Genomic DNA, 26850 nt, shown 5'->3' with positions numbered 1-26850 from the left:
TGATGCGCAAGCAAAAGTAGGCTGTTCGCGCGCCTCTTAAAATCTACCCCTAAGCGTTCTACATTGAGTGCCACTTAGCTGGATAAGTTTCTACTTATTCAGCTAAGCGTCGACAGCTGAATATCTGCTTGGAATCAGCGGTCACCACTTAGATGGATAACTACTTATCCGGCTTAAAAGTTAGCCGGTTAGCTGGTGGCCATGAAATTGGGAGGAGAAGAGTTAGCTGACTAACTCTAATATTCAGAATTAGTCAGATAATTTATCAGGCTAACTGTCATGCCAAAGACCTGTCCTACAGCCCGATAGTCTTAAAAGTTAGCCGCACCACTGAATATTTAACCTAAGTTAGCCGGATAGATTTATCCGACCAACCTAACTAGCTCAGCTGGATAATGGCTGAATATGGATCTTTAAATTATTCAAGTTTGTATCCGAGGCAATGGAAAGTGAAGTGGCTTGCCCAAATTCACAAGGAGCAGCAGTGCGATTTGAACCTTGCCTGGCTTTCCTGGTACATAGTCAACTGCTCTAACCACCAGGCTACTCCGCCACTGTAATATAAAAGTAAGCAGGCATCTAATCTTTCTTTCAGTCCTTTTCTATTCAAGTTAGGAAGATGTATGCTTCTTTTTCATCAAAATTTGAACGTCACTGGCACCTGCATGGTTGTTTACCAGACGAGCACATGTCTACAGATTTTACCAAGCAAGGCAAAAGCCCTCAAGAAGTTTAATTATGCCATGATATAAATTGAGTTAAGAAAGATTGCACATTCTTTTACAGAATCATTTACTCAGAATAGATGGGATCTATTTATCAAGTCGCTTGTACATCTGAAAATCATTTGTACTGGTACATTTATTTAGATTTATATTCCACTTTTCGCACTTTTTTCAGCACTTCAAAGTGGATTACATTCAGGTACTGTAGGTATTTCCCTATCCCCAGAGGGCTTATAATCTAAGGGGGTTATTTTCTAACCCTATCGCCTCCCATTAGGGACTTTTTGCATACGATACCTAGGTCGGGGCAGAGTCGGGGTGGTGTCAGCACCAGAAGAGGAGGAGTCAGGGCGTTGTTGGGGCGGACTTTGCTGACAGTGAAAAGGTAAGGACCCTTATCGCCGCCAGTAGCACGCCCAATAGCACCATCTTTTACAATGGCGCTATTGGGTGTGAAAGCCGGCAGTGATAGTTCCTGAATGTAATCTGCATTGAAGTGACTGAAAGGCTGAATATAAACCAAATAAACAAAAAATCCTCAAATATATTTATTTACAATAATTTCTATTCCGCATCATTACCATTAAAACTTTTGTTCAAAGCAGTTTACAGCAATATCAAATACAATAAATACAAATGATACAATTGAAATGAAACACTAAAAAATAAAAGCATAAAACATCTCAATTAAAAGCAAGCCCTAAACAAGTATGTCTTCCTAAAGCATCTGTAATCTGTGATTTTATGCAACTCCAGCGGGAGGGCATTCCAGAGCAAAGGGGCGGCAAAAGTGATAGCTCATCTGGTTTCTTGCAGCCAAGTTGCTTTGGCTGAAGGAGTTACCAGCAATAGCTGGTTCTCTGAATGCAATGCTCATGTAGGGCAATATGTTTTAATAGATTTCTAATATGCAATGGGTCTTCTTGTAGGGTGCGATAAGTTTTATACTAATAATTTTAAATTTAATTTGTGACTCCTCAGGCAACCAACGTAGCTCCTTTTAAAATAGGAGTAGTATGATCAGACAAGGGGCTACCTGCCACTACTCTAGCTGCTGTATTCATCAATAGCTGAAGGGCTTTTACATGGAATTTTGGTAAACCAATATAAAGTGTACTGCAATAATCCAAAATAGATAAAACAAATGTGTGCATAATTGTTTTAAAATCATCTTTTACAAGAAAATATTTTAATCACCTTAAACTGTATGTTTAAAAAAGCCTCTCTTTACTACCTCACATAAATGAATTTGCAAATAAAAAGCTGTATCAAAAAACACTTCCAAATCTCAAGCGACTTCCACTGATGTAATATTAGCATTATCGAATTGCAAACAAAAAGGGAGCTTAGGGGGGGAAGTGACGTCAGCCCTTCAGCATGGTCGCTTGAAACGATAGCTCCTCTCCTACCCCGTTGTTTATTAGCTTTTTTGAGCGTTACAGGCTAATTTTTCTCTTCTGGTTTACGCCGGAGGATTGCGGTTCACACGGTGATGACACATCGTAAGAAATCCATGGATTTGAAAACTTTTGCGTATGACCCGAGCGGTTCCCGATTTGCGGCCCTAAGCGTGGTGCAGGACTCTGGCGCTCAAGTTATGGCGGACGGGGCGGCGCGAGCAGGTCCTGAGCTGCCTGCCATGATGGATGCCGCTATAGAATCGGGTCAGGAGGGAACGCTATCTGAACCTACGAAAGCAGATTTTAAACAATGGTTTTTTGAAATACAAAAAGATTTAAAGTCTATTAAAACGGATATGCAAGCGGCCTTAACCGAGTTCCGTTCTGAACTCGGCGATTTTGGAAGGCGGGTCGAGGATGTCGAAAATATTGTGGAAGGGCAGGCAATCGAAGTTTCGCGCCTTAAAACAGATGTTATGGATGTGCAAACAGCAAATGAAGAAATTCTATTGAAACTTGAGGATTTAGAGAACTGTTCCAGGCGCTCGAACATCCGCATCCGAGGGATCCCTGAAACGGATAAATATAAAGCGGTCGGATGCGTAGTGCAGGACTTGTGTAAGCATATTCTGGGCAGCCGCTCGGAACCACAAGAGCTGTTTGAGGGGGAGATCTCCATCGAGCGAGCTCATAGAGCGCTGAGAGCTCCGAACCCTAATGTCCCCCGTGATATCATCGCTTGCCTTCACAGCTACCGACTCAAAGAGGCAGTGATGCAGCAAGCACGTACTCTTGGTGATATCAGTTGGGATGGACTGACAGTGTCAATTTATAATGACTTAGCGGCGATCACGCTTCAAAAACGCCGGGACTTACAACCTGTGACCTCTTTGCTTCGTAAGGAAAATTTGAAATACCGTTGGCAATATCCTACGGGTCTAGCATTTACTAAAGATGGCGTCACTCATCATGTCAAGAACGCAGCGGACGCGGCTTCGGTTTTGGAAGCGGCGGGATTACCTCTTCCCATTGCAGAGCTCCCTCGACAGAAGATGGTGGGATCGGGACGGCCCAGGTGGCAAAGAGTGGGGAAATCGGGTTCCAGATTGCAACAAAAGTCTCTGGACCGCGGCGAAACTACTGACAGTGTGGACTGAAATGCAGAGACCCTTATTCACGGGGTTTTCCTTTACAGCCTCGGGCTGCTGGACGAGTTTCAATTTCTTCATGTTGGGCTCATGATATATGCTGTGGGACTCTTTGGTTGTTCACTATTTAGTGCTAACCTGTTTACTTCAGGGTGCTGTTTTACATCTGTTATTGTTGATGGTTTCAATGGCTGATACGGGGTGGGGAGGGAGGGGGACCTCACTTACCTCTCAGATTATCCTGTCGATGTATGTTCGGCAGGGGTTCAGTATGGGGGGGACGGGGAAGGGGGGGCAGGGAGGGGGATGGGGGTACAGGGGGTTGGGATTAGGAGTCCTCAGATATGCTGTGCGATGGATAGTGGGCTGTCGAGCAGTGGATCACCCTGGGTCAAAGTATGGGTTTGCTATGAAAATGTGGGTCGGGGGTTTTGTCGGCTGGAGGAATCTTTGTGGGGCGAATAATGTGTATGGGGGGGTAGTGGGTGTGCTTACTTAATGATGCCTATAAAGCTAATATCCCTGAATGTCAAGGGTCTTAACCATCCATCTAAACGCAAGAGTCTATTTAAGGAGGCTTTCTCTTTAAAGGCCAGTGTGTTGCTTATCCAGGAGACTCATCTCCGTAAGAAGCATGAGCATTTATTACACTCAGTCCATTTCCCTCAGATTTTCTTGGCGGCTTGTACGCCACAGTTGAAATATACAGGGGTTGGTATTCTGATTTCTAGGGATCTTCCCGCTCATATCGATAAGGTTTACCGTGACCCGGATGGCAGATTTATTATAGTCTCCCTGACTATCTGTCAGACGGTATACACTCTGGTGTCTCTATATAATGCTAATGTGCATCAGAGGGAGGTTTTGGATCGCCTAGATGCCCAGTTGTTACGGCTCCCCAGTGGGCGATTAATTGTCGGTGGTGATTTTAATGTAGTCCCCAATCCTATGCAAGACTGTTCCAAGGGGGGTGGACACTACTCACTGGTGGATCAGAAAGCCTTACATTCATTTATGGGGAAATGGAAGGTTATTGATGTATGGCGGGATCGTAACCCAATAGAGAAGGATTATTCCTTTTACTCAAAGGCTCACGATTCCTATACCAGGATTGATTACTTTCTTATAGATACCACTCTAGTAGGGGCCACTACTGATGTGGGGATTGGCAGTATTGTATGGTCTGACCATGCTCCGGTGTGGTGGTCCTTTAAGATAGCGGGATTAAAGGAGGGGCGTAGATTTTGGCGGATGAACGATTCGCTGCTCAAAGATAAAGAAAGGGTACGGGAACTCAGATTGGCCATTAAGGACTATCTGCTTGATAATTCCACTGATGAGGTCACGCCCGTAGTACTGTGGGAATGTCTCAAGGCTGTATTGCGGGGTAAATTAATAGCGTTGGCGGCTCACAACAAGAAGGAGAAAGCTAAGAAACGCCTTGAGTTACAAGGAAAGTTAGAGTCCGCAGAACGGGCGCATAAGATAACTCCGAGTAAGCGGCTTTTAGCTACACTGGGTGATCTTAGACAACAACTTCAGCAGCTTGATGCGGATGAAATTATATATCATATGGATCTGACTAAAAGAACTTATTATGAGCATGGTAACAAAGCGGGGAAACTTTTGGCACATGCTTTGAAGGCCAGAGTTGCTCAATCACAAATCACTAAAATTAAAGCGGCTGATGGGACCGTTGTAATGGATGAGGAGGGAATAGGTCTTCAGTTCAATCATTTTTTCGCTACTTTATATAATCGGGAGGATATTGTTACTGAGGGTGATATAGTGGATTATTTGGAAGGGATTCAACTGCCTTGTATAGATGCATCCATGGCGGACAGCATACATCGTCCTATATCTCTGTTGGAGGTTACCAGTGCTATATCCGACCTTAAATCGGGTAAGGCACCAGGTATTGATGGATATACTCCTTTTTTCTATAAGAAATTTAAGGAAGAATTGGCTGGTCCTTTAGTAAATATGTTCAATAGTCTTAGGCTTGATGGCCAGTTAGCATTTGAGGCCAATGTGGCGGGTATTACTATATTGCCAAAACCTGGCAAAGATCCCATGTTTTGCAGTTCTTATCGGCCGATCTCTCTTATTAATATCGATCTGAAGCTGTTGGTGAAAATATTGGCTAACCGCCTTAAGGTAGTTCTTCCCACTTTAGTTCATGAGGATCAAGCTGGCTTTATGCCAGGCAGAATGGCGAGTGACAACATTCGCAAAGTAGTGAATTTAATATATCATGCACGTTCACATAAGATCCCTTCCGTGTTATTTGGGGTGGATGCCGAGAAGGCGTTTGACAGGGTGCATTGGCCCTTCCTGTTTCAGGTATTACGGAAGGTGGGATTGGGGGGACATTTTCTGACCTGGGTACAGGCTCTATATCACAATCCGAGGGCATGCATTAAGGTAAATGGGACTTACTCGGCGAATTTTGAGGTGCAAAGAGGGACACGCCAAGGGTGTCCTTTGTCCCCTTTACTATTTGCGCTCTGTTTAGAGCCCCTAGCGGAAATAATTCGATCTGACAGGAGTATTCAGGGCATCACAGTGGGTTCTGGTTCTTATAAATTAGCACTTTATGCTGACGATGTGTTATTTATTCTGACTGCACCTGAAGACTCGCTGCTGGGGTTGATGCCGAGGCTGGAGGCATATGGTAAAGTTTCTGGATTCAAAATCAATACAGATAAATCGGAAATTTTACCTATATGTTTATCCCTCGATGAGATCCAGCAATTGAGACGGAAGTTTCCCTTCCAGTGGGCAAAGACCTCTGTTAAATATCTAGGAGTGCACCTGGGTCCTGATTATAATGCTCTGTTTGATATGAACTACGCCACAATTAGTAAACGGTTGGACAAGGATCTCCAGACCTGGGATAGGCTGACTCTCACTTGGTTGGGCCGCATCGCGGCTATTAAAATGACTTTTCTTCCGCGTCTGGCTTATTTGTTCCAGACTTTGCCGTGTACAGTGCCAATTCCCTATTTAAAGCGTCTTCAGGCCAAGATCTTCTCCTTCATTTGGAGACGGAGGCCACCTCGAGTATCAAGGGTCATACTGTACCAGCATAAATTAGAAGGGGGACTAGGGGTACCTAATTTGTTGAAATATTATTTAGCGTCACAATTCCGAGCTGTGGTTGATTTTCATAATTCTAAAATTCCCAAACCCTGGGTCCGAATAGAGCGGGCTATGGTGGACCCGGTAGTGATAGAAGATTTATTATGGGGAGGGGGTCGACTTCCTCCTAACCTTCAAAGCTCCTCACCGTGTCTTGCTGTTACAATGCTGCTTTGGCGTAGGTGGCGACGACTACTGGTGGGAGATAGGCAATACTTCTTCACCACACGGGTGCAGGGTTGCGAGGCGTTTGCTATTGGGAGGGAGGGGAAGACCTTTCACGGATGGGCTAAGAATGGCCTTGGTACACTGGGACAAGTGTGGGTTGATCAGGGAGTGAAATCATTTGAGGATTTATGTGTACGTTATCATTTGACCAATGCTGACCGGTATGCATACCTACAATTGCGCCATTTTTTATCTGTTAAGGAGGTTCGGGGGGATATGCTCAAGGGTAAGACACTTTTCGAAGGTTATTGTGAAAAAGCCTCTGTAATACGGGGAGTGATATCAAAAATTTATACCCTACTCAATGGGGCAGTGTCTAGCTCTGTCAAGCATATAGCTGCCTGGGAAAAAGATTTGGGAGCTCCGTTCTCAGAAGGAGAATGGGAAGCCTGTTTTAAAGCTATCAGTCGGAGCTCCATAGCTGCTCAATTGTTAGAAAACAGTTATAAAATATTATTTCGTTGGTATTTATCTCCTTGTAAACTGAAGAACATGGGGTTACGTACAGATTCCTTATGCTGGCGGCAATGTGGACTGGAGGGCGATTTCTTCCACATGTGGTGGACATGTCCAGTTATCGCTCCTTTATGGTCCCAGGCGGGGGCCTGGCTGAATCAGGTTTTACAGCAGAACTTACCACTTAGTCCGAAAGAAATGTTGTTGAATATTCCTGATGAGCAGAGGCCTCAGATATCTAGTGCCTTTGTTAGGGCGCTGGCATTTGCGGTGCGAGGCGAAATTGCTATGCACTGGAAATTGCATAAAGCTCCTGAATTTTCAGCGGTTCTTCGCAGGCTGAAATGGATTTATCACATGGAACATTTGATGGCCTTAAGCAAAGATGCGCTGGTGAAATTTCAAAAAATATGGAAACCTTATCAACAATGGTCTACACCTATTCATGGCTGATATCTACAGTTTGAGGACTGGGGGGAGGGGAGGGGAGTGGGGATTACAGATTTAAAAAAGATGATTGGTGGCTTATGATATGCCTAAAGTTGTGTTGCTAATGTATATCAGATGACTCTGCATGGCGGAGGATGGATGTTGGTTCTTCAGATGTAATTATGCAGTTTTGTCTGTATTATGTGGTTTTATATTTGGTTGCTATAATAAACAGAAAGTTACAAAAAAAAAAAAAAGGGAGCTTAAAATTTTCTGCACAGACAATAGGTAAAAATTCAGTTTTAGTACATTAATATTATTATAACTGGAAATAATAGCTGTAGATCATCTGCATATATTCAGAACTTGATTTCTTCTTTAACAATGTACATATATATTAAACAGCACCGCTGAGTTAGCAATGCCATCTTCAGGACTCTATTGACTTGATAATGGGGTATAGAGCCCAGAGATCAGTCAGGTGGCAGCTGCACAAACGTAGCACAGTCACAGGACAGGAATGTGGATAGGTGGCAGCTACCTCTGTCCCTACAGATAGCAGCATTAGACTTCAGCTATACTGGTGTCTTTCCATTTGAATTCTCCTTTGATGAGGGTACACTACATGTGCAGACAGTCGAGTGTATATGAACTAGAATTTGGCAGGTATCAAGCATGTTCTTGATTTGTGTGCTTCCTATTCAATTTTGCAGAGGGATAAAATGTGAAGAATCAAAGGATTCACTGAGGAAAGACTATGTTAATGCTGCTATGCTGCTTTTTTACTATCTTCCTGCTCTCCTGACTAAGATCAAAATAAAGAAAATGTTTTCTTGTTCTCTCAAATTGCAGGAATACTCAGAAGACAGTAACTCTGAGCCGAATGTGGATCTGGAAAATCAGTACTACAATTCGAAAGCTTTGAAGGAAGATGACCCAAAAGCAGCACTCAGCAGTTTCCAGAAGGTTCATAATTTACTTTATTTCTTATAAAGTTTTGATCATGCTAAAGCTTAACCCTGCATCTGTTAAGTTTTTAAATTATATTATTTGCCTTCTTTACATTTATCGATTATGGCCACAGAATATAGTAAGTAAAAGTGACTGTCTTAACTATTTGTTCCAGCGTAGTATTCTTATTGTGTCATTTGGATATAGACATGTAGAAGGATCAGTAGATTTTATGATGCTAAGGAAGTCTCTGCACTGGTAAGTACAGTACTGGAGTACTCCATGGCATCTCTGCAAACACAATCCTTCAAGAAAAGCAACTGGAAGGGTTAGTCTAAGCTTGAATAGACTCAGTTAAGTAGGTTGGACTTAAATTTTCTAAAACAGAGAATTCAAAACATCCTAGAAATGACCATTTCCTTTTCCTTCTTTGATACTTAGGATCGCATAAGGTATTACTACTGGTGCCGTATTGGCTGGCCAGAGATCTAGCTGTAATAGCATGAGTTACACAGTTAAAAAGGTTCTCTGTAAGATTCCTCATGCCAGCTTCTGTATAGTTGTCCAAAACACTGTAATCTTTTTCTGTTCCAAAAAAAAAAATCTGACTAGCTTTCTGTTTTCCCTTCATAGAAATGCTTTCTTGTCTTTTTGTTGTTCACACCATCTGATTTATTTATTTATTTTTGAGTTTTATATACCGTCATTCGGTAAAGCCATCATAACTGTTTGCATTCTTCAGCCACTGGTATTACTGCTTGAAGCTAGAGCCCTTTATATCAGCAAAACTTTCAAGCAGCTGCCCCTCCTGCCATCCATGCAATTGGATAGGCTACTACTGCTCTTGGCGTGCTGCTGATCTCCCAGATCGCATGGACTGCTGCAGCTTCTGGCAGGCTGCTGGTCCCAGTGAGCCATTAATCTCTTAGTTGGCATGCCCCCAATATCCCAGATTGCATGGGCAGCTGCTGCTCTTGGTGCTCCCCTGATCCCTTGGTTCACAAAGTTGTTTGTGTATTTGTGATGGTGTAGTCAGTTGGACTTGTGATCCCAAAGTCAGGTGCAGACAAGGTTAGACTGGCGGGTTCTAACTGGAGTAGGAGCAGAGATTCTTCTGCCTGCTATGGGCATCTTCCCCTTGGATTGAGCTCTTAGCTGCTGGTGGCCTGCAGAATTCAACAGGAACAATAGGAAACACAAGGCAAAGTAGAAATCAAACCTGGAGACATGAAGTCACCTACAGAAGCAGTGTAGGACTACTGCAGGAGGACTGGATACATAAAGCAAACATGGACCAAATAGGAAACCTGGATACATAAAGCAATCTAGGACCAAGTTCTGGCAAAGTACATGTTGTGAGAATGGAATTTAACAGTGTCAAACAGGAACAAGATATCCGCCAGCAAGAAGTGTGGGCTACAGAGCTGGGAGGACTAACCAGAGTTTCCAAGAGGACCACAGAGGCCCTCTGCTGGCAGGAGGCAAGAATTGCCTCAGTATTTGGATGCATTGGTGTTTGTGGGAGGGAGGTAAAGATATTATGGAGTAGCTATGGTGGTTCCTTCTGTTCATGCTGAATATCATTTTAGTTTCGCTAATTGTTTGCTGCTCAGATTTTTCCATTATTTGCTCTCCAGTGGCCAAAATAATTTAGATGAATTGAGAATGAATTTCTAATCCTTCATTATATAAAAGGCAGTTGTTTTTACTCTTCTTGTTTGTTGTGATTGGTATGATCTGAGCATGTGCAGTCCTCGCCCCAACAAACAAGAAGAGCACCTAGGACCCTGAGCAGTGGGGCAAGCAGGCCTGAGATGATGATATCTCTTTGGTACAGTAGATAGACTGGCAGCCTGACACAGCTGTGCTGGAGGAAGACAAACTGCTGTTAGCAAGGAGTCTGGGCCTGGCCCCTAGGGAACAGAGCACCATCCACTTCAGCACTGCTGTCAGAAATCGGAGGCTTTGATAAATGTCTGAGATGCACTGCTGCAGCAGTGAGCGGTGCAGCTGGCAGGAAGCCCAGGCCTCACAAGCCGAGGCCACGCAGGAGCTGGGGAAGATGACATAAATGATAGGGGAATAAGAACAGAGGGGAGGGAAGGGAGGACGAGTGAGGGAAAAGAGAGTTAAAAGAAGGGATGATAGTAGGGAGACATGGAACATGGGGAAGGGGATCCACCACTTCACTCAGATACATCCTACTTGCTCTCCCCCAGATCATGAAACCCCTTCCCACCCCTACACTCACCAATACACCATTCTCTCACATCTCACTCATGCACACACTCCCATGGACTAGCCCGACTCACACTCCCTGCCATATGTGAACTCTCCACACACTCACCCTGCCTCCTCCATTCCTGCACACCCCACTTGCATACCTTATTCATACACACACGCACTATCCATGCACACACCATCCACTAATGCAGCCCTATCAGCCACTATTCCGTGGCGCTGAGGGGGGAAGCTGGTACAGGTTTGCACCCCACCATTTTTACCATCAGTAATGATGGGCTTTCCAACTAGTAAATTCATAATAATTAAACACTAACAAGCAGATGTACTAAAGAGTTATTCCTTTAATGTGTCTATGGTAAAACTGTTAAGTTCATTTTGCACTACCAGAGAATGGCAGTACAAAATTGCCAAGTCTGGAAGCATTTTTCCATTGTGTCTTTCTTTATTTCAGGTCTTGGAACTTGAGGGTGAAAAAGGAGAATGGGGATTCAAAGCACTAAAGCAGATGATTAAAATAAACTTCAAATTGGTATGTTAAAGCTTTTCTTTTGTAATTAAGCCAAACCCATTAATATGTATTATATTAGAAGACAGATTTTATAGGAGTATATATAATTAAAGTGCTACACATGAACCCTCAAGCTTTCTGGTTTTAGAGGATTTCTGCTTCTCCAGCTGGCAAACTTGAACCCTTATTTACTAAGGCTTTTCTCCTGTTCTGTGTCTATGGAGAAAAATGCTTAGAAAATGAAGCCCTTAGGTTGGAAATGATCGGCTTATCAATAGACCTTAACTTCATGTTTTAGTTTTCAAATTGGTGCTACTGCTCACAAATTCAAACATGCTAATTCAGCCCCTTTTCTTGTCTATTACCATGTGTCCAGTATCTAGGCACGTGTTTTTTTTTAATCATTTAGTAGCAGACTATGTATTTGAAATCTCTAGTGACTGAAAGCTTTCTAAAGAATGGCATGAACATGTCTGGCTCAGTGACAACTATTTCATTCCTGATGAGACTCATAAACGTTTTTGAAACATTTGAAAGATCCTTGTTCGTAGCCATTTTCAGAGCTATAAATGTAAATAAGGGTGCTGTGGAGCGGGTTATCAGGAACTAGTGGTGCTAGAATGTAGAAGGAAAAAAAAGAATTATGCATTATAGTGTAAAGCATACAGTCATGTAACAAGACTTCCCTCAGAGTGCAGCGCACACAAAAATAGTCTCACAGTAAAGGTGCATATTCTCAGGTTTGTCAAACTGTTGAATACACCTATGTGTGATGTCATCCTAGAAGTACTGTATTGCCACTAGGAAATATTAATGTGACAGTAAAAAGTAATTGGAATAAAATATTGATTAAATAATAAATGCAATCTGGCACCGGCCTGTTGGCTCAGTGGCAGTGCTATGACCTGCAATACAGAGAATCAGAATTTGATGCCTGGATCAGGTCATATGATCCATGGGCTGACTGAGGATGCTGTTGACGTAGCATTCACAGCCCCTGTAGAAGAGGGAGTGTCAGTCTTCATGTAGCGGCAGCATCTGGTGGCCTGATTTTACAGCCCATAATTGCAGCGTTCTGTAAGGATATTCTGCAATCGTGGCCCCTAGCCAAGGACTGCCCCTACAGTGATTGGGCAAGTTGAGTTAGGAAGGGATGCAACACTGAGAAGAATTCCCAGTTCCCTGTACGAACCCGGATCAGTCCAGACACCTGGGTTTTGCCTCCCCTCCAGCAGGTGGAGACAGAAATTTTTTTTCAAAACAACGCTGCCATATATAGCGAGGTGCCACCCATGGTCCCTCAGTCTTACTCTGTCTCCAGCAGGTGGCGGAGGTGCAAAACCCATGGTTCCCTGTACGTACCAGGATCATTCCAGACGGTGGGTTATGTCCCCCGTCCAGCAGATGGAGTCAGAACAGACTTCGAGGGGGCGTTACCATAATAGCCAGTGCACCCTCTGCTGGAGCTCAGTATCTTTCTGACTCCAGCAGATGAGAGTTGGGGAACCAGCGGCTTCCCCAGGGTGGCAGGGGCTTTTCAATTCTTTACCTTCTTTCCTCTCCTGTCACTTTAATTTGGATCAAGTTTTTGGTTTACCAAAAAAAAAAAAAAGGCCCTTCAATTTTTGGGGAGGCGTGGCTATCTTAAGTCTGTTCTGCCTTCCTGTTGCGTTTGTGCTCCTTTCCTGGAGGGGTAAGTGAGGGCCATCTGCTCTGCAAGGCGCATTTCTGAGCTTCAAGCATTGTCCTGCAGGGAGCCTTACCTCCGTTTTACAGACTCTGGAGTTTCCCTTCGCACCGTACCTTCGTTTCTCCCGAAGGTGGTCTCGGCCTTCCATTTGAATCAGACAGTGGAACTTCCTTCCTTTGCTCCAGACGAACCTCGGGCACTTCGTCATTTGGATGTCAAGCGCACTTTGATGCATTACTTGGGAGCCACGAATGAATTCCGGGTTTCAGACCATCTGTTCGTACTCTGGTCGGTCCGAAGAAGGGGTCCCAGGCCTCGAAGACGACCATTGCACGTTGGCTTAAGGAAGCCATTTCAGTAGCCTATGTTGGAGCGGGTCGGGTCCCGCCGAGTGGTGTAAGAGCTCACTCGACTCTATCGCAGGCGGCATCGTGGGCGGAGGTCCGCTCCGTCTCCACACAGGAAATCTGCCGGGCAGCGACATGGAAATCGTTGCACACCTTTTCGAGGCATTACCGCCTACATCTGGGGTCGTCTACCTCAGGACATTTTGGCGATCAGGTGCTCCGAGCAGGGCTCTCAGGGGCCCACCCGATTTAGGGAAGCTTGGGTACATCCCACCATCTGGAATGATCCTGGTACGTACAGGGAAAAGAAAATTATTCCTTACCTGCTAATTTTCGTTCCTGTAGTACCATGGATCATTCCAGACGCCCACCACTCTGAGATTTTTGTTGTCCCTGCTCGGGTGCTTACTGGCGACGTTGCTTTTCTTATTCTTACTGTTATCTCTGTTCACAGCTCCCCACAAGTTGGCTGTTATTTGACGATAGTTCACTGGTTTTGTGGTTTATTTCATGTTATGTAAACTTGATCCAGACTATTATGGCTCTACTAGTGCTTTGCTATACGTTATACTGAGCTCCAGCAGAGGGTGCACTGGCTATTATGGTAACGCCCCCTCGAAGTCTGTTCTGACTCCATCTGCTGGACGGGGGACATAACCCACCGTCTGGAATGATCCATGGTACTACAGGAACGAAAATTAGCAGGTAAGGAATAATTTTCTTTCTCTGCTGATTACCTGATGACAATTAGTGCTTAGTGTAGTGGTGGTGTCAGGTTTAGAGTTGGTACATTTTCTGGGAATCTGTGCCTTTAATTTAAAAAAAAAAGAAATTTTTGTTAGAACCGCCATCCTTCCTCAGCTTCTGTCAGTCTCCCAGGAGGTTGCTAGGTCCTGAGGGGATCATCCCTCCTGGTCGAGATCGCTGCTTGTAAGGGTCGAGGACTCTGCCTTGGATGATCAGCAGCGTCGGGGTGATACCGGGGAGCCCGGCTCACTCACCCCTACAGGAGCAGGCCCTGTTACAGAACCCAGGACAGCGATCGGGCAAGTCTTACAAACAAAACAAAAAAAAGTTTGTGTTACTTTTTGCTGCACTGTCTCTCCGTTATTTCTCTATCCCTCAGCCGTGCTGTGCCATTTCGCCAGTTTGCCGCGCTTTTTATTCTGTCTTTTTTTTTTTTTTTTGTTGTATTCTATACATTTCCTTGCTGCGGCAAGGATGCCTTGGGGTTCGGCTTGCCGCGCCTTTCCAGGGAGGGCCTTTGTGTGGCTTGCTTGCCTGGAAGGGAAGGCCCCTCCGTTTTGCCCCGGGGATATCGCCTGAGGGTTCCTCGGTCCTCCCCGAAGCTCCAGGCAGCCGGCCCGGCCCCAGCTGATCTGTTCCCGCTGAGCGCGGGAACGGAGGCCATCTTGAATTCCCTTCGGGCAGCCACGCGGGACGCGATGGGGGAGGGGCTTTCACCATCCTCCTTATCTCCGCAGCGAATTCTCCCTGAGGGGGAGGAGCCTGCAGCCCCTATTCCCCCTGCAATTGAGAGTGACCATGAGGGGGTGCTGATTATTCTTCTGAGTCTGATTCCTCTTTTTCTTCAGAGTTTGTCCTTCTGATGCACAAGGCCTTTAAGGAGAGAGAGGCTGGAAGGAATCGGGAAAAATTCTCTTCACAGGCTTCTCATAAGAAGTTGCGGAAGCGTGCAGGCTCTGGGGAGGGGGCAGACCGTCTTAAGGACAAGAGGCCCTTACAGTCTGTGCCTCCAGGGATGGATTCGGACTCCACGTCCCAGGATGAACCAGATCCACCACCCAAACTCCCAGGGGGGGGGGGGGTTGATGAGGATACTAATCCACCGCAGGAGGGGGGGGCCGAGGAGTTCAGGCTATAGAAGGCAACGATCCAAAGGTGGTCCACCTTTTTTAAAGAGATGAGCTGAATCCGCTTATTCCGGCCATCCTCAGCGAGTTAGGCGTGGATGCCCCACCGGCGGAGTCCCTGCTGGGGGCTATGGATCCTGTATTGCTAGGACTCAGGGGTCCGTCAGTGTCTTTTCCTTTTCACTTCTCGGCAACGGATCTCCTCTTTTGTGAATGAGATACCCCAGATCTGGGGTTGCAGGTCAGTAAAGCAATGGACAAGCAATATCCTCTACCAGAGGAGGCATTGAGCTGCTGAGAGTCCCGAAGGTGGATGCAGTGGTGTCTGCAGTAACCAAGAAGTCCACTATCCCAGTTACGGGAGCTACAGCTCTCAAGGACTTGCAGGACAGAAAGTTGGAGCTACAGCTCAAGAAGGTGTCAGCGCTGGGAGTCCGGGCTGCGATCTGCAGTAATTTTGCGCTGCGTGTGGGCCTTCGCTGGGCCCAACAGCTCCAGGCCAGCGCCGATCTCTCCGAGAGGGAGGCTCTTCAGGCGAAAAGGCTGGAGGCGGTCATCGCCTATAGCACGGATGCTCTCTACGATTTGCTGCACACGTTAGTGAGATCCATGGTGTCCGCTGTCTCCGCAATTGGGCGGCTGATTTCTCGTCCAAGGCACACCTTGGTTCACTACCTTTCAAGGGGAAATTGTTGTTCAGCAAGGAGTTAGAAGACATGATCCATTCGCTGGGAGAGAACAAGGTTCACAAGCTGCCGGAGGACAGACCCAGGTCAAGAGGATCGTTTACAGCACGGTCTCGTTTTCGTGGTTCAAGGAGACCCCATCCGGCGAAGTCGATCGGTTCCTCCTTTCACCCGGGTTCAAACAGGCAGTGATCGTGGCCGCGGTCCTTTCGAGGCTGGCACTTTGGCAGACTGGGCAACCCGCAACCGGCGGCGGGGGCTAAGGCCTCGCAATGAGATCCTGCTGGTCCATTCCTCCATTCCTGTGATCCATCAAGTACCAAACGTGGGGGCCAGACTATCGCTCTTTTTCGAGGAATGGACCAAACTGACGTCGGACCAGTGGGTCCTCACGGTGATAAGTCAAGGTTACGCTTTAGATTTTTGTACAGCACCCTCGGGACAAATTCCTGGTCTCTCCGTGCGCGTACCGAGAAAAGCGGGAGGCAGTACACGGCACACTCATGCGCTCCTGGACTTGAGGGCGATAACACCGGTCCCACCTGCGGAACGGTTCCGGGACCGCTACTCCATTTACTTCATAGTCCCCAAAAAGGAAGGTACTTTCCGACCAATCTTAGATCTGAAAAGAGTCAACAGATGTCTTCGGGAACCTCATTTCCGGATGGAGACCCTTCGGTCCGTCATCGCCTCCGTACAGCAAGGAGAGTTCCTGGCTTCTCGGGATCTCACGGAAGCGTACCTCCATATCGGTATCCAGTCGTCACACCAAAGGTTCCTCAGGTTCTGCATTCTGGGCAATCATTACCAGTTCCGGGCTCTGCTGTTCGGACTTGCCACCGCGCCCAGAACGTTCACCAAGGCGATGGTGGTGGTTACAGTGCGGCTCCGGAGGGAGGGCTTGTTAGTGCATCCCTACTTGGACGATTGGCTAATTTGGACGAAGACCGAGGCTCAGTGCCAGATGGCTATCAGCCAGGTGCTCCAGCTCTTGAGTTCACTCGGCTGGGTGGTCAACCATGCCAAGAGTCGTCTTGTTCCCTCGCAGTCGCTGGAGTTCCTAGGAGCGCGGGGCACAGGGGAGAGTCTTCCTCACCACGGAGCGGTTAGTCAAGCTTCAGGGACAGGTGAGGGACCTGTTATCCATGCGGCTGCCCAGGGTGAAAGATTACTTGAGAGTCTTGGGATCCATGACGTCCACCCTGGAATTAGTCCCCTGGGCCTTCGCTCATATGCGTCCCTTACAATCAGCATTGCTGTCCCACTGGAATACGGTGTTGGAACAGTTTCACCTGCCGCTTCCGCTTACGGGCTCCGCAAGAGCCAGCCTCGACTGGTGGCTTATCTCGGAACATCTGGAGCGTGGAGTTCCCCTGGTAATGCCCGACTGGACAGTCGTCACCACGAATGCCAGTCTCTTCGGATGGGGAGCAGTTTGTCTGGGGAAAGTCAGTGCAGGGACAGTGGTCCAGAGATCAATCTCAGTGGTCAATCAATTGCTTGGAGACCAGGGCAGTGACTCTGGCATTGCAGGCCTTCCTCCCGCTCCTTCGGGGGAAGTTGGTCAGAGTCTTGTCAGACAACGTGACTACGGTGGCCTACATCAATTGCCAAGGAGGAACCAAGAGTCGCCCGGTGGCGACAGAAGCGCAACAGTTGATGCACTGGGCAGAGCAGCATCTCGTCAGTATTGCGGCTTCTCACATGGCAGGTGTGGACAACATACAGGCGAACTTCCTCAGTCGTCACCATCTTGATCCCGGAGAGTGGGAATTGGCCGACGAGGCCCTCCAGCTCATCTGCGAGCAATGGGGCACGCCGTGCATGGATCTGATGGCCACATTTCAGAATGCCAAGGCTCCACGGTTCTACAGTCGGCACAGAGAGACAGGGGCCGAGGGGGTCGATGCCCTGGTTCTTCCCTGGCTGACAAACATGTGTTTCCTCCCTGGCCGCTGATCGGCAAAGTAACCAGTCAAATAGAGCTCCATCCGGCAGAAGTGATTCTGGTAGCCCCGGAATGGCCGAGGCGTCCTTGGTTTGCGGACCTGTTCAATCTCTCCACCACGGCTTCCCTGTGGTTTCGGGAGTCCGCGGCTCTTCTTCATCAAGGCCCCGTCTGTTTGGAAGAGGCGGATCGCTTTTGTCTCGCGGCCTGGCTTTTGAGAGGCAACGGTTAAAAAAAATAAAGGTTATTCGGATGCGGTGGTGGCCACATTATTGCGGTCACGAAAACCGTCTACTTCTGAAGCTTATGTCAGGGTCTGGAAAGTCTTTGAGGATTGGTGTTTGGATCGCGCAGTAGATCCTACACAGGCGTTGGTTTCCGACATTCTCTGTTTTCTGCAAGCGGGGCTTTCTAAGCGTCTCTCCTGTAGTTCCCTCCGCGTACAGGTTGCGGCACTCTGTTGTCTCCGAGGTAAGGTCCAGGGGGTAGCGTTGGTGTTACACCCGGATGTGGCTCATTTTCTACATGGGGCAAAGCACTTGCGCCCCCCACTTCGCCATCCATGTCCTTCCTGGAACCTCAATTTGGTGCTTTCCTCATTGTGTCACCACCTTTTGAGCTTATAAAGCGGTCGACATTAAAGGATCTCACGCTGAAAGTGGTATTCTTGGTGGCAATTTCTTCGGCGCGCCAGGTGTCCGAATTGCAGATGTTATCGTGCTGGGAACCTTTCTTGCGGATTTCTGATTCAGGGGTCTTGTTGCGAACGGTCCCATCTTTTCTCCCAAAGGTGGTGTCTTCCTTTCACTTGAATCAGCCAATCGAACTTCCCTCATTCTTGGTTGTGGATCGATCGGATCCGGTAGCCAAGGACTTACGGAAACTGGATGTCCGCAGAGCTCTGCTTCGATATCTAGAAGTAACTAATCCTTTCCAGGTATCTGATCATCTCTATGACATGTGGATTGGTCCTCGTAAAGGTGGGATGGCCTCCAAGACTACAATAGCTCGTTGGCTGAAGGAAGCCATTGGTTCCGCATATTTACTGCATGGGAAGACTGTGCCGGTGGGGCTTCATGCTCATTCTACACGGTCACAGGCCGCTTCTTGGGCAGAATGTCACCAAGTCTCGCCCCAGGAAATTTGCACGGTGACTACTTGGAAATCTTTGCACACTTTTGCAGGGCATTACAGATTGGATGTGCGAGCTTCGGATGCTGGGGGATTTGGAGAAGGGGTGCTCCGTGCGGGACTCTCCGGCTCCCACCCTCAGTGAGTTGGCTCTGGTACATCCCAAGTGTCTGGACTGACCCGGGTACGTACAGGAAAAGGAAAATTGGTTTCTTACCTGATAATTTTCGTTCCTGTAGTACTACGGATCAGCCCATAGCCCTGCCCTTTCCGGTATATATTGAAGTAACGGAGAGTCCACTCAGATCCTGTTGTTTTTTCTTTCTGTTTCTGCTACAGTATCACTTGTTCTGTTCCCGTTTGGGATTTCCTGAGCATTGTTATAGTTACGGATATGGGTTGGTTTTGTTCCATGCTGCATTGATATTACGTAAGATTGAGGGACCATGGGTGGCACCTCGCTATATATGGCAGGGTTATTTTGAAAAACTTCTCTCTCCACCCTGCTGGAGGGGAGGCAAAACCCAGGTGTCTGGACTGATCCGTGGTACTACAGGAACGAAAATTATCAGGTAAGAAACTAATTTTCCTATAGTTGTGAATGAAAACTCATGGTACTGGATACTAGCCTCGATTCCAATTAAGATGAAAGCCTAAAAGGAGCAGAAGCTTGCTGTTACCAATTCCAGAGAATATAGCGCATGTCACACTCTCTGCAATTCAACATTATGGAATACGATAAGAAATGTTTATGGAGTTTTTCTACGGCAGCCAATTCATTTTGCAGTTTGTTTTTCATCTCATATTTTTCTTTCTTTTCATAAGATGCTTGGGATATTCATTTTCCCCTGAGGATAGTTTTCAAGCAATCCCAGAGGAGAGAGGGGGCTATTTTACCAACATTGTTGGTCTTAATATAAACTTTTATGTCCCTTGCTTAACTGTTGACAAAATAGTTTGTCGGTCAATAAAGTATCATTAAGTTTCCAGTATCTGATTCCAGTGTCTAATTTTTCAAAATTCAAATCCAGCCAAATAGGGGCCTGGTCAGACCATGAAATGACCTCTATCTCAGCTTGAACAACTCGACTGACTAATATCTTTTCCACCAAAAAGAAGTCAGTGAGTAAGAGTTATGTGGAGATGAATAAAATGTATAATTCAGAACTGAAGGAAAACAGTCTCCAGACATCTATGAAATCCCTTTTCTTTTTTTTTTTTTTAAATCAGTGATTTAAGTTTGGCTCTGTTTACTAGCACCCACATCACCTCTCCCAGAGTTATCCAGTAGCAGATTATTTGTCAAATTAAAGCCTCCAGCTATTATCAAATGACCCTCACCCTTCACAGACAATTGCTCTTCTATTATATCAAAGAAAAAACCCTGCTCACTATTAGGCGCATAAAGATTAATCAGTGTATACGCTATTCCTTCAACAACAAATTGGACTAAAGGGAACTCCCATTAGGGTCTCCATAGTTCATCTTTATTTGGCATGTAAAGTCTTTAACAAATAATATCCCCACTCCTGAATACTTTTTTCAGTTTTAATCAGGTGGCTGCAGCAAAAAACATATGAGAAAAATTAGGCCAGTTTAAAAAATATTCAATCCTCCATTTTAGATGAGTTTCATGCAGTAAAACAGGAGCATCCTGGGAGTCTCTTATTTCAGATTTAAGCAATTGCCTTTTTCTATGGGCGTTGAGACCATCTACATTGATATATACAATTCTTGTCTTAGCCATTACCTTGCCATATTAAAAACAGAACCCAATACCAAAACCAGATCCCCTACATCAATCCAGCGGTTCTCAACCGGTGTGTCGAGCACATCCTGGTCTCCCTCTTCTCACCCCAGCAAGACGCACAGAATTCTCCAAAGAACACTGCTGCCGTTCCTGCCCGTGCTGTCAGCATATTCAAGCCCCGAGGGGAACAGCAGCAGTGTGTGTGTGGAAGCCGGCAACAGCAGCATGGCCTTTCCTTCTTCCTGCCCCTGTGGCCCGGAAGAGAAAGTGATGTTTATCGGGCACGTGGGAAGAAGAAAGGGCCATGCTGCTGCTGCCAAAGTCGTCTCCCAAGCCCCCCGGCCCTGCAGTGGTAAGAAGGCAGCACTCAGCAGCTGTTTGCCCGTGCTGCAATCATTATGGCACAGAGCAGTGAGCTGAGAATGTGGCCGCAGAGATTGCTTGCCACGCTGCTGTTTGGGAAATCCATCAATTAGCTGCCCCGGGTCACTGATAAATGAAGTGGCAAGCCACCTCCCAGATAACATCAGAGTTCTCTAAATTCTGTGCGAATCAAGCGATAAGACTCTAAATCTTTTCCAGTGGACTGTCTTTGCCACAGTCTTTCTGCCCTATACATATTTCTCTTTTTTATTCCTAAGTTTTTGTGAAAAACAAGCAACTCTCCTATTTGTAAATGCTAGTGTTTTTGTTTAAATAGGGGCTACAGCTTCCATTACAGTTGTCAACACTGAGGATAATGAAATGGCCACAGAATTTGCAGAATCGCATGAAATTGCATGTTTATCCCATTCATGTCTAATCAGGCCTTTCTTAGCGTGTAGACAGATGGACTCAGGACCAGTGGGTTATGCTCCCTGGCCAGGAAACAGAGATTGAGCAAGCTGACATCACAGTATATATACTCCTGCAGTGACCCCAGCCTGCCAGTATTCTCCGTCTCCAGCAGATGGTGGATGTGCATCTCTCTATGGGGATTGCCTTGTTTTGAAAAGAGATTTCTAAATTGAGGATAAGGAAAAGCCCCGCTCTCCTCCTGCGGTGATACCTAAAGGTCCATTCCCCAGTTGAGATATTCCTGAGGTGATTTCTGTGGACCCTCAGAGTTGTGCCTTGGTCCAGTAGCTGGTTCCCGGCGTGGACTTTGCTGCTTGTGCAGCTGAAAGGCAGCGGGTGCTCAGGCCGAGCGTGGCGGTGACGGCTAAAGCCCTCTCCCCCCCACAGCCGGAGACCATTTCTGTACTCAACCAGTAAGTACTGAGCTCGGGTAAGTGTTTTAACAAAAAAAAAAAAGGGTTTTCCCCTTAGCAACAGAGACAGATGGACTCAGCTTCCCACCTTCGGCTGTCCCTTGACTGTTCATCGTCCTCCTGTGGGGATACTGATTCCATGGGATTACTGGTAAGTGTTCCTCCAGTCCCTAGATTGGAGTACCTATGTTTTTACTCAAGTTCAGTGTTTATTGTGTTGAGTACAGTTATGGTCGACTGTTTTTAATCAAGTTTTTACTGGTCTGTCCACAGTTTCTTTTTGGAGAGAATACCGGCAGGCTGGGCTCACTGGATGGATACTGTGATGTCAGCTTGTTCCTTCTCCATCTGCTGGCAGGGGAGCATAAACCCACTGGTCCTGAATCCATCTGTCTACACTAATGAAAACAAAATTATCAGGTAAGTAATTTCTCCATTTATCTACAGGGGGACGCATTTGTTTTGTAAACTGCTGAAGAGTAGGAGACTTTCTGTGCTCAGGCAGCTGCATAGAAAACTTAATGAAATAATGATCGGGCCAGAGAACCACATTTATTAATAGAAAATCCAAAACATGTAAAAGTTCTGCTGGAAACAAAATTTGGTCTAAAATTTGACTAGCCCTGTCCGTAGGTACATTAATAAGCCCAGTGAAATTAAATTATGTGCATCACTTTGCACTTGTACACATTAAATGCCATCTGTTATTTAGATGCCCAGTCCCCAGTCTCAGAAGGTCCTTCTGCAGACCCTCACATTCCACTTGTGGTTTAACAGCTTAGAATACTTTTGTATTGTCTACAAATTTGATCACCTCACTCATTGCTCTCTTTTCCAGATCATTTATGAACATGTTAAACAACACTGGTTCCAGTTCAGATCTATTTACCTTTCTTCAATGGGAAAACTGATCATTTAGTCCTACTCTGTGTTTCCTGTCTTTTTATCAGATACCCTGTTCCCTAGGCCAGTAAATTTCAGTGAAGACTGACATTATTTATTTTATTTATATTTCACCATTCAGATACTGCAGCTATTTCCTTCTCATATCCTCTCGCTTTTCATCCCTCAGTATACTAAGGGCCGGATTTTAAAACCTACGCGCGCGGGGTACATTTGTGCGTGCTACCCGGCGCGCACAAATGTACACCCGATTTTATAACATGCGTGCGACTGCGCGCGCATGTTATAAAATCCGGGGTTGGCGCGCGCAAGGGGGTGCACACTAGTGCACCCCCTTGCGCTCGCCAAGCCCTAGGGGAGCCCCGATGGCTTTTCCTGTTCCCCCCCCCCCCCCCCCCCCCCTCCCAACCTTTGTTTAATAAGTTGCGCCTGCCTCTGGGCAGGTGTAGGTTGCGCTCGCCGGCCAAGTGCTGGCGCGAGATCCCCCGGCACGGCCGCTGTGCAGGAGGCCGTGGTCCCGCCCCGGGACATACACACGTCGCCGGGGCCTAGGCTCGACGCGCACAGGAGCAGTTACGCACGTAAATCCTTTGAAAATCTGGCCCTAAGGTTGTATGCTGACTGCAAACTTTAAACCTTTTGCAGTGACAGACTTGTGCCACTGAGGTACCTGATAAGTCATCACTGTCTGTTTCCTGATGACCTGTAGCATGTTATTGTTATTATTGTTTGACTTCATTAATTGTACGTAGTACGTTACGAGAGTAAATCAGTGATGCACAGAAAAAAAATTAAATTCAAAACATCTTAAATTAAATTTAAAATAGATAAAAATATAAAGTTACCATAAGTGCTAGGAAAAAATGTTGTTTATAAGAGCTATATTTGGTCTCCTTTTGTTTATTGGAGATGTTTTTAATGACTTTACCTGCTTGTCTGTGTCTAAATTTATCATCAGTACTGATATCAAATTATTTTTCTTATAGGGGAACTATCCAGAAATGATGAACAGATACAAACAGCTGCTGACCTATATTCGAAGTGCTGTCACGAGGAACTATTCAGAAAAATCTATCAACTCTATTCTTGACTATATATCTACTTCCAAACAGGTTATATTTTATGTATTAAAAGAAAGTAATAATGTGATGTGTTATAGATGGTTGTAATATTCATTTAGTACAAATATTGAGCACTGTTCTTGGCCACATTTGGCAAAATAGAGAATCAGAATTCCTAGTGTCCTCCTTCTCTTTGGGATGCTTAACATGATGCAGTCTCACTGAGTGTGCTTCCTGACTGATTTTGGCAAATGTAAGGGGCTGTTCGTTGTATCCAGTATCCCAATGCAAGGCCTGGAGCAACCCTCAGAATCCTCTTTTGTAGATCTCAGATTTCCCACTGCTCTTCATCACACCCCTGCATCAAAACAAAATATTCCTGCCTTTAACTTATTGCTGACTAGCCCATACAAAGGAAGGCAAGAACTGCTGTTCTGAATATGTAGCATGGAAGTGAGAAGATGATAGAAGAGAGACTGCCTTTCTAGATCCCAGAAAAAAAAATTATTTTCATAAGTACTCTGTTAATTATTCATGTCTAATGAGACTGGCAGTTCTGTTTAATGGTCAGAGCACATAGTTGTAAACCCAGAAGTCCTAGGAGCCTATATACTAAACTGCGTTAAAAATGCATATTGATGCGCATTCGTGCAGACCATTTAATGCATTTATTAAAGTGTGTCAAACAGGGAGAGTATCAGATCAGCCAGTGTCATGTTTAGATTTGGAACAAGGGTGACAGGAAGGAGCGGGGATCTCTCCTGACTCCAACAGCCTTTCCACAATATTGGATGGGATAGGCCGAGTTGGGGAAGATCTGAGAAGGGACCTTAAGCCTCAGAGTCCCTTTGAAGCTCTAGTGTGTGGGTGGCTTGCTCAGTTCAATGGAAGGCCTTTATTCACCATGGGTGAAGGGAGGTTACCTTGGGCTGTGGACAGTTCTTGAAACATTGCGAGAGGGGGTAGCTTCTTTGACCACAGCAGGTCATTTAAACACACATGATGCACCTTGCAGGAACATATTAGCCAGCTGATACACTCACCAAAATTTAACTATATCTCTTGAGATGTGAAGAATTTTTTTTATGTTAATGGGATTATGAATGTGTTCATCCATTTTAGTATTAATGAGCTGCTTTCATAAACTTGCATGTGACACCACTCATATTTTTCCTGAATTAAGTGGATTTTTTTTTTTTCCGTTAACGGTGATGTGAATATGTGCATTGCCATTAATATGCATTAACACACTTTAGCAAATAGGCCCCTTAATGGGTAATCTTGCACAAAGCACTAAAGCATCTTGTGTGAACCAGAGAAGAGAGTACTTGCAGACAAATAGTGACTTCAAATAGGGAAATATATGCATAATGTATGTTGGCTAGTAACAAGCCTTAACAAACAAACAAACTATACATATCACTACAGTGATATGTATAGTTTGTTATGAATAAGACTATTATTACTAAACAGATGTTGGGGTTATAGAGATTTATGACATAACATAGATGATTAGCAAAAAATTATTTTTATGATGGTTCAGAACTTAAGTGTAAGCTTACTTTTGTATTTTAATTGCTTATGTTGCATTTATTCTTTTTTGCTTCAACACATTAATTATCTGTTAGCCCATTTTTATTAGGGAACGGTAGTAGAACCTAGAACAGAAGAAACCCTAATGCTAGATTCTAAGTTTGAAATTCCAATCACTCTTTCGCAAGTGGTCATTCATGAACTGGCAAGTATTTTATTTATGTTGAAGTTCCACCAATTTGACGTCATTAATAGGAGCAAATTTGCTCTTTGTAATGATAGAATCCTGATTTTTTATGTCAGATGGACTTGCTGCAGGAATTCTATGAAACCACACTCGAAGCTCTGAAAGATGCAAAGAATGACAGGTTGTGGTTTAAGACAAACACAAAGGTAAAAACTATCGTTCAGTCATTTGCTTGTGATGGTACCACTCCTCCTGATTAGAAAGCTCTGGTTTTACATTGTTTCATAATTATTGTAATGACTTTGTTACAGCTTGGCAAATTGTATTTAGAAAGAGAAGAGTATGGGAAATTACAGAAGATTTTGCGCCAGCTACATCAGTCTTGCCAGGTAAGGGTTACAGTTCCTTTAACATGACCTTAGTGTTCAGCAGTGCAAGTTTTGTTTTTTTTTTGGTTTTTTTTTTGTTTTCATGCTTCCATGAAAAATATACATCCCTGTACGTACCCGGATCAGTCCAGGACAGCTGGGTTTTGCCTCCCCCCCCCCCCCCCCCCCCCCCCAGCAGATGGAGACAGAAAAAGACTTTGCGGACTCTGTCCTATACCCCTGAGGTGCCACCTAGTGTCTGCCAGTATTTTTCTGTCTCCAGCAGATGGTGGAGGTGCAAAACCTAGTGTCTGATAGAGATGCTGAGTTTAGGGTTGGATTTGGTCTGACTTTTGTCTCTTAGCGCTTGATTTTACAGGGGAAGCTTAGTTTAAGGATCCCTTTAAATTAAAAAAAAAAAAAAAAAAGTTTGGTTAGAGCAGTGATTGGACAGTTGCGAGCTCCCGGGGGTTTGTCTTGGTCGCGCTGGTTCTTTTTTCAGGCCCCGATCCTAATTTAGCTCGGGGATCATGCCACATGGTGCGGCCTGCAGGCCGGAGTTTGTACCGGGTGCTTGTCTGGAGGGGAAGGCTCTTCGGGGAAGTTGATTCCAGTGAAATCGCATTGCAGCAGCTCTAGAGCATGAGGGCAGAATTGCTGCAACAGCCTCAGGACCCTTTTCTTCTTAGTGCAGGTACTGAAGCCTTACTGCGAACGTTCAGGGAGCAGGAGAAGGCTGCCCTGGGGGAGGTGAGCTCTCTGTCAGCTCTTTCGCCACGTCCTGCTGCCCCTGGGGGGGGGGGGGGGTGATTTGCAGGCAGCGTAGATCTAGGACTCAGATGAGTCATCTTCCTCGTTCTCCGATTTTGTTTTGTTGCTGCAGAAAGCCTTC

At 45.6% G+C, this 26850-nt stretch overlaps 1 protein-coding gene across 3 annotated transcripts in view; it reads left to right on the top strand.

Annotated features, from left to right (window-relative positions):
- Nucleotides 1–26850, top strand: part of COPS2 (COP9 signalosome subunit 2) — a 49997-nt gene that overhangs the window by 4436 nt on the left and 18711 nt on the right. For 2 of the 3 annotated variants that reach the window (XM_029574526.1, XM_029574530.1), the window contains exons 2-6: nucleotides 8380–8493; nucleotides 11174–11251; nucleotides 23796–23921; nucleotides 25686–25796; nucleotides 25902–25979. In XM_029574526.1, the coding sequence (XP_029430386.1) occupies nucleotides 8380–8493; nucleotides 11174–11251; nucleotides 23796–23921; nucleotides 25686–25796; nucleotides 25902–25979 (507 nt within the window). The remainder of the gene's footprint in view (nucleotides 1–8379; nucleotides 8494–11173; nucleotides 11252–23795; nucleotides 23922–25685; nucleotides 25797–25901; nucleotides 25980–26850) is intronic. The other variant, XM_029574527.1, reaches the window with a different exon arrangement.

Source organism: Rhinatrema bivittatum, chromosome 13 (genome assembly GCF_901001135.1).
Source record: "Rhinatrema bivittatum chromosome 13, aRhiBiv1.1, whole genome shotgun sequence".
In the NCBI taxonomy this organism is placed as follows: Eukaryota; Metazoa; Chordata; class Amphibia; order Gymnophiona; family Rhinatrematidae; genus Rhinatrema; species Rhinatrema bivittatum.
This window is presented reverse-complemented; position numbering and strand designations above follow the sequence as displayed.